Below are 14,121 nucleotides of genomic sequence, written 5' to 3'. Positions count from 1 at the left end.
TTTCCCTGCCTACGTGCTTAAAAAAACGGATGCAAATCTTAACATTTTCCAGTTCTGATGAAAGGTTAGGAATTGTTTCCCTCACAAATTACTGCGGTTTCTGTTTTCATCAACTTGTAGCTAATCATATGAAATTGAACAAGTAACAGCAACTCCTTCCATTCTTGGGTTTGAATTAATTGGCAATCATACTTCCCAGCTTGACACTTTCTGCATGAATATGAAGGTCACATCAAATGTCTTAGGAATGGGAAACCATTTGAACAAAAAGTATTTCTTTCCTGTCCAAAACACAGCAAGGAAAACATATCTCTAGGTCACCTGGCTACTTTATAATTTTTTTCAAATGGACAAAGGCTTTATTCTGACGTGTCTGACTAGCCTTAACTCATACCAGAAGACCTTATGATTTCTTTTTGCAGTCACAGGGGGCATTACACATTTCAAAAAACTGCAACCTTTACCCTTCCACAGCACAGGCTCGTGAAGGTTACAGAAGTGGGGCTATGAAGGGATGTAAACACAAAATATTGTTTTAGATTTCAAGTTTTCCAAGAGTGGGGTGGAGCAGGGAGTCAATGTAGCTCAGTGAGGATTGTAGAGGGCAATTATGGAATGGGGAGTGAAGCAATGTGGGAAAGGGTAAAGTTTCTTTTTAATGGAGTAAGGTACTCCACGTAAGACATAGCAGCAGAAGTAGGCCTCTTGGTGCATCGAGTCTGCTCCACTATTCAATCAGGGTGGCACGGTAGCACAGTGGTTAGCACTGCTGCTTCACAGCTCCAGGGACCTGGGTTCGATTCCCGGCTTGGGTCACTGGCTGTGTGGAGTTTGCACATTCTCCTCGTGTCTGCGTGGGTTTCCTCTGGGTGCTCCGGTTTCCTCCCACAGTCCAAAGATGTGCGGGTTAGGTTGATTGGCTATGCTAAAATCGCCCTTAGTTTCCTGGGATGTGTAGGTTAGAGGGATTAGTGGGTAAATATGTAGGGATATGGGGGTAGGGCCTGGGTGGGATTGTGGTCGGTGCAGACTCGATGGGCCAAATGGCCTCTTTCTGTGCTGTAGGATTTTTATGGCTGATATTTTTCTCATCCCCATTCTCCTGCCTTTTCCGCACATGGAGGTCTGGCCAAGGTTTCTGTACAACTGAAACAACTTCCTACACCTCAAGATCAAGGCTCAACATTCACCCATTTATGGGTACATGAATTAGTCATTATTGCACAAGGACACACAAAACTCTTTGCTTAAGAAACATAGAAGAGGCCCATTTGGCCCTTCGAGCCTGCTCCTCCATTCAGTACGATCGTGGCTGATTGTCCAACTCCATAGCTTAATCCTGCTTTCTCCCCATTACCTTTGATCCCATTTGCCCCAAGTGCTATATCCAGCTGCCTCTTGAATACATTCAATGTTTTGGCATCAACTACTTCCTGTGCTAATGAATTCCACAGGCTCACCACTCTGGGTGAAGAAATGTTTCCTCATCTCCATCCTAAATGATCTACCCCAAATCCTCAGACTGTGACCGACCTCTGGTTCTGGACACCCCCATCAGGAACAGCCACCTACATCCTCCCTGAGCTTTGACAAAGGGTCATCTGGACTCAAAGTGTCAGCTGTTTTCTCTCCTTACCTGCATTTTCTCTTTTGGCTCCCTGCATCTACCCCAGTTCCCAGTCCCTTCACCTTAAAAAAGAAAATTCTGGATTTGTCTTTCTCAGATTCAAAGTGGATGACCTCACATTCCATCTGCCAGCGTTCAGTCCACTCAGCAGGGCACCATTCCCTGGCACTTCCACACCTGCCTTCCTTCTGAAAATATCAAAATCTCCCAGTGTTAGATGGAGCGTTTATTTTTTTCTGCATCAGAAGCACGTGAGACTTCATTAAACCTTCCCACCGCAAATATATGTGGTCAGCCAGGGAAAAGGGACATTCTAACCCAATCACTTCCTTATTGATCAGTGCTACATTTACAGAAACTCCTATCCAAAACAGGATACAAATAAAACTCTGGCCTACATGTGACTCCAGAGCCACAGCAATGTGGTTTACTCTCAACTGCCCTCGGGCAACTAGGGATGGGCAATAAATGCTGGCCAGCCAGTGACGCTCATGCCCCACGAATGAATTTTTTTAAAATGGAGGTTGTGTTGGGTCTCAGAAATATTTAGTGTTTTTTTAGAAAATCATTATCTGGTGTATAAATGCATTGCACACAATCTGTAAACAATTCTACTGATTAAATTGTCATTTTCCAGAACTCAAACCTTCTGTATTTAAACCACACAGAAAATGTACAAAGCAAACAAACCAACAGAATACATTAAACATTCAAGTATAGATCCTGAGTAATCAAAATTCTTAATACAATGAATTTCCTTTACCTTCTGACAGATTTTCTGTTCTTAAAAAAAAGCAGCTCGGACAGAATCCTCTCAATTTTACAGCCGCAAGTAAGTCTCAAAACAAACAAAACTTTTGCTTATTGATTAGTACATTGGCTGTATTTACAAGACTGAAAATATTTAAGTTCAACTTTTTAGCAACAAGTATATTTTAAAAAAAACAGTAGTCTGGATGAAAATTACAGTCGAGTATCACATCTTTAACTAGGTAAACCAAACACAGCTCAAACTGCAGATTAGTTTGGACCCGTGAATTTCTAGGAGGTAAACTTAGGGGGAAAAAAAATGGACAATTTTTATAGTGCTGGTTTCTCCAACATTTCAATAATGCGTGACATGGTTTTGAAAAATTACCTGTAGACATGACGCACAGCTGGTAGAGTGCAGCAGCAAATGCCTTCTCGATTTCGAATACATATCTATGCAAACTAGCTTATTTATTAATAAACTTTGAAGAAGAAAAACAAATCAGAAGTCACTTCAAAACTCAGCTTTGTAAATGTGTTAAGGCATGAGAAGGCATCCCCACAAATCAAATAAGGTAATTTTATCTGCCTCACTGATGTAAAATATTGAATCAGAGTTGCGTGGAATGCACTTACTTCACAACTGGAAATTAAATTTACAACAATCCCAATTCTGTACGTCCTTCATTCTTGGACGGTTATATCTTTTCCAAGTTGTTTAGTTACATTTAACCCCAGTAAAAGGCCCCCACCTCAAGTATTTACAAAAAGAATGTGATAAAGTATTGACACAAAAAACGTAAGAAGATGGTACATGATGTCTCTCGGAATTGGCTGCGTGTGGATAGCAGAATGCCAAAACTAAATGGGTGTTGAACATTGTGCATCATTGGTTTAGCAGGTTAAAGGAGCAGCAACCACTGATGACTGAAAAGGCAACACGAATACACTCGAGCAGGATTCAGTTCATTTAGCAGGGACAATGGTAGAAAATGGAAATTTGTTTTCCAATAGGATACACACGCCAATTACACCAGGGTCACTGAAGCTGACATCCTCAACTAATTCATAGGGCTACTCTCTTTACTGTGTCTGTGTCATCTGCTCCAACCTCGGTAGCAACCGCAAAGAAGTTTTTAATCCAAGGTATTTCTCCAGACAGCCTGATCTCAGTACATGATCTCTCTTTGGGAAAGGAGAGAGAGGAAATGGAGGAAAGGGCGAGGCAGAATGCAACTAATTTTGTGTAACCAAGAAAAAACATTGGGAGAAAGTTCTAAAATTTGTTTAACTACAAGCAGAACGTAGAGTTGTACAAACCATCTTCATTTCTCAGATTTACAAAATTAAGACAAGGTAAAGTACTGGTTTTATGTTGTGCTTTTTTCTATCCCATTCACTAGCAAAGGTCAACCTGTTTAATGCAAAGATTATCATCAGATCGCCTCATTGAACAAATCGTTTCCTCTGAACAAAGTTGCTGCTAATGTTGCGGCGAGGGATTTTTCAGGACAACCCAGCTGTTGCTTCAGACTGAAGTCTTGAGAAGGCTGGATTCATGAGCTTTTAATATCCCGACAGCATCCTTCACTGCATGGTAGATAATATTCTTCACCTGTACGCAAAATGAAAAACACAAACGTATCATAGAATTCTTTAAAAAAAAAACTTATTTCTACCTATCACCCCTACTATTTAATGGGACATGGGCATCGCTGGCACCACCAGCATTTGTTATCAATCCCTCATTGACCTTGAACTGAATGGCTTCCTCGGCCATTTCAAAGAGCGATTTAGTGTCTGGAGTTACACACAGGCCAGACCGGGTAAGGATGGACGATTTCCTTGCCTTACAAGGACATTAGTGAACCAGGGGGGGGGTTTTGATTTACAGCAATCAGCAGTAGCAGTCAGCGTCACGTTTACACAGACGAGCTTTCAATTCCAGATTTTATTAACTAAGTTCAAATTCCATCAGCTACTATGGTGGGATATGAACCCATGTCTCCAGTGTATTAGCCTGGGCCAGTGACATTGCCACTGCTCACCAGCCCCCTCGATACAGTCATTAAATATTTTGCAACCCAAAGCCAGAAATTCTTAAACCCGAGTAATAGGAGTCACAGGTTAAGTCAAACCCTAAAATCTATTCAAATTGTTCAGATAGAAGATGGTGGTGAGCTGTCTACATGATCTGCTGCAGTCTACGTGGCACAGGTACACCCACAGTGCTCTTAGGGAGGGAATCCAAGATTTTGACCCAGCAACAGTGAAGGAATGGTGATGTTTTCAAGTCAGGATGGTGTGTGACCAGGGGGTGATAGTGTTCCCATGCATCCGCTGCCCTCGTCCTCCCAGCTTATAGAGAACATGGATTAAGAAGTTGCCATCAAAAGGAGCCTTGGTGAATTCCTGCAGTGCATGTTGTAGACGGTACACACTGCTGCCACTGTGCGTCTGTGATGGAAGCCAATGTTGAAGATGCAGGATGGGGTAGCAGTCAAGTGGGCTTTTTCTTGGGTGGTGTCAAGCTTATCAAGTGCAGTTGGAGCAGCACTCATCCAGGCAAGTGGAGAGTATTCCATCATACTCCATCTACAAGGCTCAAGTCAGGAGGACAGACTTTGGGGAGTCAAAAGGAGAGTTACTAGCCACAGAATCCCCAGCCTTTGTCCTGCTCTTGTAACCACAGTATTTTATTTGGGTGGTCCAGTTAATGATAACCCCCAAGATGTTGATAGTATGGGATTTAGCAATGGTAATGCTAAGGGGAGATGGTTAGATTGTTTCTTGTTGTAGATGATCAGTGCCTCGCACTTGTGTGGCAAGTAATAGTCACGCCGCACATCAAGTGTCTCATCCACAAAAACAGCACTTCCAAAAATGGGACTCAAACCCATAACCTTCCAATTCAGAGGCAAGAATTGAGCCACAGAATTCAGTCCCCTCGCCCCGTAAAAGTTTTTCCTCCTGCCTCCCCCCCCCAAGGCAATGTTTGGAAAAAATATTCAAATGACAGGTAAACTGCTAATGCCCTGTATTTAATTTGGGGTGTGCTTTTAACTTGTATTCCAGAAATGGAAAGATTTTGGGGCAAAATCCTACTAAAAATGGCAGTGAAACATGTCGATTTTCTCTCCAGATCTTAGAATCACTACAGTGCAGAAGGAGGTCATTCGGCCCATCGAGCCTGCACTGACCACAATCCCACTCAGACCCTATCCCCGTAACCCCACTTATTTACCCGACAAATCCCCTTGACACTAAGGGTCATTTTAGCTTGGCCAATCAAACTAACCTGCACATCTTTGGACTGTGGGAGGAAACCGGAGCACCCGGAGGAAACCCACGCAGACAGGGGGAGAATGTGCAAATTCCACACAGACAGTCACCCGAGGCCGGAACTGAACCCGGGTCCCTGGCGCTGTGAGGCAGCAGTGCTCTGGGGGGATCCCCACATCTGGGTGAACCTGTTGTAAACTCTCGGGTTCAATATATGGTGAGGGCGCTCTTTAATAATATGCTAATATTTGGAGATACATTTAAATCAGGTTCACTGTGGGCAGGATCCTGATTACGTCACTGACGAGGGGCAGCGAAAATCAAAGTGACTACAAGGTTTCGCCGGGTCTTGAGCCCCGCCGTCATTCCCATGGATGATGAGCGCAGGCTCGAGATCAACCCCCTTATTTGTATAGCGCTTTTCACAACCACTGGATGTCAGGGATCTTTACAGTCGGGCACTTTTCGAAGTGCAGTCACTGTAGGAATGTAAGGAACTAATCTGTGCTCAGCAAATTCCCACAACCAGCAATGTGATAATGACCAATTAATCTGCCTTTCTTCAGAAGCTGTTTGTGGGATAAATATGGGCCAGCATGCCAGAGACAACTCCCTTGCCTTTCCTTGAAAAGAGTGCCAGGGGAACAGTCTACGTCCACCTGAGCAGGTAGATGGGGCCAGGATATGAAAGACCGCACCTCTGACAGTGTAGCATGCTGCTCGGCCCTGCACCAAGTGTTGGCCTCGATTTTGTACTCCTGCCATGGAGTGGGACTTGAACCCACACCCTCGCGATTCAGAGCTGAAGGTGCTACCCACCGAGCCAGGGCTGAGAAACTAATGCAAGTGCAGTTTCCAGCAAAGCACTGGCCTGTAAACAAATCACCTCGTCATTCTCAGGAGCAAGGTACCTGTAGTTTATCCTCGTGGTTGGTATGCGTGTTGGACAGGTGTCGAAACTCCTGTGTAAGTCGGAAGCAGTGTTTGACATGCTCAGTAGATACAAAATCCTCTGCCACTTTAATACAACTGTACAAGTTGTGAACCTGTAGCAAGCAACAGAATATATATTTAAATGTTAATTCCATCAAACAAGACTAAAATTACAGAGCTGGAAGTGCAGCAGGACAAGATTCCAGCTGCCAGTCTCTTCTATCCTCCTGAGGACAGGGGCTCCCACTGGGTACTTTCTCATGTGCAACATGACTTTCCAATTGAGGGCCAGTTGCAGCTGCATCTTGACTGAATTTAGCACAGACAGGAGACTTTCACAAGCTGCATGCAGCAGTTTATCTGGGTGGCTAGTCCCTAAACATTTAGCACAACTTAATATCCAGTAATTTAAAAAAACTTTAGAAAGGAAACATAGAGAATAGGCATGAATAGAACCCAAGCAATCTATTGACTAGAATTAAGTGGCAATGGGGAAGAAGTAGAAAATGGTACACTAGCAATTTTGAAAAATATTGAAATTTCACAAAATATATGAAAAATGATTCCTGGTGTTCCACAATATCTTAATTTTAAAATTAATTTATTCCTAAATTCAATGTGGAATACAAAAAAGTGCTTTATTTAAAAATGAAATACCAAGACTATCTAAGATTGTATGTTTAAACACCGAGCCAGAAGCTTCCAGAATCCACCTTGCCACTGGAAGTGTGATTCTGCTCAGTCTAGACTCCTGTCCCCGGTACATAGTCATTTACATGAAGGGAACTGACTTTCGTTCCATTCACAGCATTCTCTGGAATACTGTGGTTCTTGACAGAGGGTCCTCCTTAGCGAAGGGGCACCCTCCTTCACCACCCTCCAGCAATCTAAATATCTGAGAGCACTGGACACTCGGCAGACTTAGGCACCCGTCTACCTCCACCCATCCTCGCTCAGGTTACACTAACCTTTTAATTAGTGACATTACACATTTCCTGTACATAAAGCTTCCTGAAACGCAACTAAACTCAATAACCATTCTGTCAGTCCATCTGAGCAAAAAAGTCCACTGGGCTGCTTTGGACGCCAGAGGTCATACTTTTGCTACGATGGAAGAAAGGAGAAGCCAGTTAACACAGGGCATTCCTGCACAAGTCTTGATGCGCAGACACCCAGTAGCAGATCTTTGGTTCATGTTTAACAGGGCTGGGGGGAGGGGGGGGGGGGGCGCGAGAGGAGAAAAAGGGAGAGAAGGGGAGGAGGAAAAGAAAAGCAATAAAGAGAAAGAGAGAAACACACGCTTTTAACTGCAGATGAAAGGCGGTGAATCTAGCACTAACCTGGTGTGGAGCTCCAGCTGGGATGAACACCACATCACCGAGGTACTGCACAATGGCCCAGCCCTGGACACCATATTCCTGATAAAGTCTCTTCCGTAGAGTCCTGTCCAGGTACCAACTTTGGTCATGAATGGGGTCATGGTCTGGGGGGTTTTCTTGATTCTGTTCTTCTGACACCTGAAACATTGGACAGCTGCAATCAGTCACAAATCCAGTCAAGTTGACCGGTACAAAAAGAATCCTAACTGATCCATCACCAGATAAGAGATCAGCGAAGAATAATCTGTTAGCCTTTTCAATATTTTAAAATTTAACCCAAGATATCTGGCTCATTACCAATGTAGCTGCTCTTCTCAGTAGTATAACCAGCTTTACCCATATCCCAAGAGTGATTTTAAGTGCATCAAAAAAAAAAGTAATCGAGGGATTACAGCGAAGACCCAAAATATTGGCCAAAATACTGGAAGACCCAACCTGTGGTCTTTCCAAACCATGCTCACAAATGATCCAAACACAAACAAAACCCATTACAGAGTGGGGGTATACGTGCTCTGTAATTAATCACCAAAAGAACTGGGTTTGAGGTCAATCGTTGGACGTTGGAGAGGTGCCAGGTGAACCACGGGAAAATATACAGCCAGTTGCAGCAACATTTTCTAAGAATCTGGCGAATTAGTACGATGACAATAATCTCTCCCTCAATGTCAGTAAAACAAAGAAGATAGTCATCGACTTCAGGAAGAGCAGTGGAGGACATGCCCCTATCTACATCAACAGGGACGAAGTAGAAAAAGTTCAAGTTAATTTATTAGTCACAAGTAAGGCTTACATTAACACTGCAATGATGTTACTGTGAAATTAAATGGTCGAGAGCTTCATGTTTCTAGGTGTCCAGATCACCAACCATCTGTCCTGGTCCCTCCATGCTGATGCTATTAGTTAAGAAAGCCCAACAGTGCCTCTACTTTCTCAGAAGGCTAAGGAAATGCGGCATGTCTGCTACAACTCTCATCAATTTTTATAGATGCAACAAGGAAAGCATCCTATCCAGATGCATCACAGCTTGGAATGGCTCCTGCTCTGACCAAGACCGCAAGAATCTGAATGGTTCTGAATGTAGCCCAGTCCGTCACACAAACCAGCCTCCCATCCATTGACTCTGTCTACACCTCCCACTGTCTCGTAAAATGCACCCTGGACATAGTCTCTTCCGCCTTCTTCCGTCAAGAAAAAGATACAAAAGTCTGAGATCATGTACCAACCGACTCAAGAACAGCTTCTTCCCTGCTGCCATCAGACTTTTGAATGGGCCTACCTTTTATTAAACTGATCTTTCTCTATACCCTAGCTATGACTGCAACACTATGGATCGATTCTCCCCCAAAATTCCTAAGTGTCGAATTCACGCAAAAACTGAAGTGAGGAGCGATGACTCTGCTGGAGTGAAACACTCATGGCAATAGCCTGGGGGGAGGGGGGTGGAGGAGATGGCGGCTAGCGGGCCTGGCGACTTCAGTCCTGGGCCTGCTAATGATATTGAAATTGTAGGGAAGTGAGCGGCTGAATACATTATGCAGCTCCCCACCGAAATCTGGTACGGAGCTGACGACGCCAGGAATCTGCCACTGGGAGACGTGCAGAGGCCCAGGCACGCAGTGGGGAGCCCACGAAACGGCCTCCGCTAGAGTCTCCCGGCCCACTGCGCTACAAAATCAGCGCAGCTCGATGAGAGAATCGCCCCCTATATTCTGCACCCTCTCCTTTCCTTCTCCCCTATGTACAGCGCACAAGAAACAATACTTTTCACTGTATACCAATACAGGTGACAGCAATAAATCAAATAATGTCCCAGTTGGCTTGATCACTGAAGAAACTTGTACAATGTTGGCAGCAATTAGGAGATGGCTCACAGAAGGCTACAACATCTCTTGTGCTTTTGATATTCTTAGTGTACGTGGGAAGGTGGGGGGGGGAGGAAATTTTTTTTCAAACTCTTAATCACAAACAGATTCAGACACAGTATGAAGCATTTTTGATCTAAAAAAAGGATAAATGCTTGTTAATTCTCCAAACCCTTGTACCATTTAATGCAACCCTCAATAAAATAATGAAAGGCTCTGTAATGTTTGCCTTTATTACAAGGGAGATAGAGTATAAAAGTAAGTCAGTCTTGCTACAGTTGTAAATGGCATTGGTAAGACATTGAGCTCTGCACATAGTTTGAATTATGTTGGAAAACAAGGAGGACACAAATTCCTCTTCTCTGCCAGAGACAGTGATCTCGGAGTGATTACATGTGTTTTCTGCCCAAACTCCAATCTTCTCCCCACCTTACCTTCCTCAGTAGATCTCGGATCTTCTCTGCATCCTTGGCGGAGTAAATGTGCCACAAGGCACCAGGCCTTTCACCGGATTCTGTGAACCGTTTTATTGTTAACTCATCTGCATCACCATCCTCCATGGTCTTCAGAATCTCTGTCAAAATAAAAGGAATCGTTAGCCAAAATGTTCCCAAAACTGAAAATTCTGTAAAAACTCAGCCAGTCTGGCAGCACCTGCAGGGAAAGAAACAGCACATTCTGTTTTCTCTTTTGTTCTAATTAAAATTAAATTAATGCTCAATTAAGTTTGCCTGGGGGCGTGGGGATTGGGTTGTGTGATTACCCTGTGCCCAGTCGAGTTGAGACAGACAGGATGTAAACTTCATACTCCCTGCTCCTATCAATGATGATAGCACGTAGTCTAGGGGCAAACACGGTGCTGACGCAGCAGAGGGGTAAAGTTTGTCTGTGGCTAGCGTCTGGGAAGGTCTCGTATCCCCCCCCCCCCCACCTTCCAGATTAATGGGGCATTGTTACACCAGATCCCAAAGTTGCAGCCACAATTGCCAATCCCGGTCTCCTTTGTATTCCAAGAATTCAAGTCAGTCCCTCAATCCAATGAAGTCCAAGTCCAGATCTCCAATTTAAAGCTGCCCTTCAAGATCAAGTTGGCAATCAAGTCTTTTCCCATTAAATGGGAGAGTCGTTCCCCTTCAGAAAGTTCTCAGAAGAGCCCAAGTCCTTGAGAAGATGATTGAAATGGAAAGACCTGCAACTAGTAGAGAGTTCTGCCAAACACCAATGCCACTCACCTGAAGAAGGGGCTTAAGGCTCCGAAAGCTTGTGTGGCTTTTGCTACCAAATAAACCTGTTGGACTTTAACCTCGTGTTGTTAAACTTCTTACTGTGTTTACCCCAACCAACGCCCCATCATGACTAGCAGAGAGTAACAGGGCCTTCGTCACCTGACCTTTTAATTAGCCTGGATGTTTCAGTGCCTTTTTACATGCATGCTCGCATTCCACAGGAAAGTGTTACAACTCAGCACGAGTAAATGTTATTAATTGAATGTTGTGAAACAAACTGTACAGCTTGTTCCATGGAGTTTCCTCATTCACTGACAGCGTTCAGTAAAAATACTTGCATTTCTTTGTATTATATTTTACATGTTCAAAGTACAGAGATTCCGCTTCAGTAAGTTAGTTGCAGAGTGTGCCGGATGATGTCAGGAAGATTTATACAATCGCGAATTTTGAAAGCTTCCAAACCGGCTAGTTTGTCTCTACAGTTTTTCCTCCCAGTTCCCAATAATTAAAAAAAGGCTTAACCCACAAAAGGCATAAACAGAATCAAAACAACTGAACACACAAACAAATTCATAAAATGTTCAAAACCATGTATAGTTTGGCTGTATTCGAGATGGTAGATCAGCAAAAATGGGTGTGCCGTGGAACTGTTTGTCCTCATGGAAGTGAGCCATGTTACTGAAAAGGTTGGGAGCCACTGCTATAGACTTATCACTTTGAGGCAGTACTGAGGCATAGCTGCATTGTTGGAGGTCCCAGCTTTTCAACAAGGCTTCAATCAGAGCCTGTCTGATCCCTCAACACAGCTTTAAAAACACTACTGAAAAAAACAGACATTCTTTCAGTGCCCTGACCAACATGTATCCCTCAACCACCACCACCATTGACAAACAGTCTGGGAGGACATTCCCCTTCATTAAAATAATGCCAAAGGGACTCTTTAATGTCCACGCAGGAAGGTAGACAATCCCTCAGTTTAAGGTTCCATCTGAAAGACAGCACCTCAGAGTGCAGCACTCTCTCAGCACTGCACCGGAGTGTCAGCCTAGCTCAAGAATCTGGAAAGGGGACTTGAACCCACAACCTGCGACTCTGCGGCATGAGAGTTACCATTGGACCACAGGCGGCGTGGACAGCCAATACCAGAGGACATGCAATCCCATGAAAACAACATAAAGAATTGCTCTACAACAATTCATTGCAAAGTAACTGGTTTGGAGGGTCAGTCATTAAGCACTCACCCTCTTCATGGTTAGGCTGGCCACTGGGGATTCCTACGTACACCATGACGTTGGCAGCATCTGACACATCCAAGTGAAGGTTTGTTGTTCCAACCTTTCTGTCCTCTGCCGATAATAATCCTAAAAGAACAAAGCAAAGAGTTGACCATTTACAATAAGAATCACCACTTCTACAAACCTGAGCAGGCAGCACGGAAAGGAAAAACACAGCTCACTCACCATAAGCATTGTACATCTTTGGACCCAAATCGGGTCTGACAAAAAAGTCTGGCAGCCTGGAGGCCAAGTTCAGTTTACCGTCTCTTTTGGTGTATTCGGGCAAGGGTAGATGATTCATCAGGTCATCAAATCTGTAAGGAAAACGTGCAGAACCATAGGAAACCACTTGATAATTTGGATGTATAATGCTGTTGCTTTATTGATGCTCCTGGGGTTCCCAACTTAACAACACTGCAGGAATATCTTCACCAAATAATTGCAACATCTCAAGGAGGCAGCTGTCTCAACACCAAAGGGCAATGAGGGACGGACCTTTGTTAGCATGGCCTACATCCCCAGAAAGAACTAGAAAAGTCAATAAGACCATAAGATATAGGAGCAGAATTAGACCATTCGGTCCATCAAGTCCACTCCAACATTTGATCATGGCTGATAAGTTTCTCAACCCCATTCTCCTGCCTTTTCCCCGTAACCTTTGATCCCCTTACCAATCAAGAACCTACCTCAGTCTTAAATACGCTCAATGACCCGGCCTCCACAGCCTTCTGTGGCAATGAATTCCACAGATTCAGCACCCTCTGGCTGAAGAAATTCATCCTCGTCCCAGTTCTAAAAGATTGTCCCTTTACCCCGAGGCTGTGCCCTCAGATCCTAGTTTCTCCTACTAATGGAAACATCTTCCCTACGTACACTATCCAGGCCTTTCAGTATCATAGAACATAGAACATAGAACATTACAGCGCAGAACAGGCCCTTCGGCCCACGATGTTGCACCGACCAGTTAAAAAAAAAAACTGTGACCCTCCAACCTAAACCAATTTCTTTTCGTCCATGAACCTATCTACGGATCTCTTAAACGCCCCCAAACTAGGCGCATTTACTACTGATGCTGGCAGGGCATTCCAATCCCTCACCACCCTCTGGGTAAAGAACCTACCCCTGACATCGGTTCTATAACTACCCCCCCTCAATTTAAAGCCATGCCCCCTCGTGCTGGATTTCTCCATCAGAGGAAAAAGGCTATCACTATCCACCCTATCTAAACCTCTAATCATCTTATATGTTTCAATAAGATCCCCTCTTAGCCGCCGCCTTTCCAGCGAAAACAATCCCAAATCCCTCAGCCTCTCCTCATAGGATCTCCCCTCCATACCAGGCAACATCCTGGTAAACCTCCTCTGCACCCTCTCCAAAGCCTCCACATCCTTCCTGTAATGTGGGGACCAGAACTGCACACAGTACTCCAAGTGCGGCCGCACCAGAGTTGTGTGCAGTTGCAACATAACGCTACGACTCCTAAATTCAATCCCCCTACCAATAAACGCCAAGACACCATATGCCTTCTTAACAACCTTATCTACTTGATTCCCAACTTTCAGGGATCTATGCACACATACACCTAGATCCCTCTGCTCCTCCACACTATTCAAAGTCCTCCCGTTAGCCCTATACTCAACACATCTGTTATTCCTACCAAAGTGAATTACCTCACACTTCTCCGCATTAAACTCCATCCGCCACCTCTCGGCCCAACTTTGCAACCTGTCTAAGTCTTCCTGCAAACTACGACACCCTTCCTCACTGTCTACCACACCACCGACT

At 44.2% G+C, this 14,121-nt stretch overlaps 1 protein-coding gene across 1 annotated transcript in view; it reads right to left on the bottom strand.

The window, feature by feature from the left end:
• Positions 1-2,257: 2,257 nt before the first annotated feature.
• LOC144500492 (lysine-specific demethylase 3A-like) overlaps positions 2,258-14,121 on the bottom strand; it is a 74,052-nt gene continuing 62,188 nt past the window's right edge. The window contains exons 20-25 of the mRNA XM_078223504.1: positions 12,520-12,650; positions 12,301-12,420; positions 10,268-10,407; positions 7,933-8,109; positions 6,571-6,705; positions 2,258-3,992 (exon numbers count right to left, since the gene is read on the bottom strand). Coding sequence (XP_078079630.1) covers positions 3,906-3,992; positions 6,571-6,705; positions 7,933-8,109; positions 10,268-10,407; positions 12,301-12,420; positions 12,520-12,650 — 790 coding nt within the window. The 3' untranslated portion in view covers positions 2,258-3,905. The remainder of the gene's footprint in view (positions 3,993-6,570; positions 6,706-7,932; positions 8,110-10,267; positions 10,408-12,300; positions 12,421-12,519; positions 12,651-14,121) is intronic.

The sequence above is a fragment of the Mustelus asterias genome, chromosome 1 (assembly GCF_964213995.1).
Source record: "Mustelus asterias chromosome 1, sMusAst1.hap1.1, whole genome shotgun sequence".
Lineage (NCBI taxonomy): Eukaryota > Metazoa > Chordata > Chondrichthyes > Carcharhiniformes > Triakidae > Mustelus > Mustelus asterias.
This window is presented reverse-complemented; position numbering and strand designations above follow the sequence as displayed.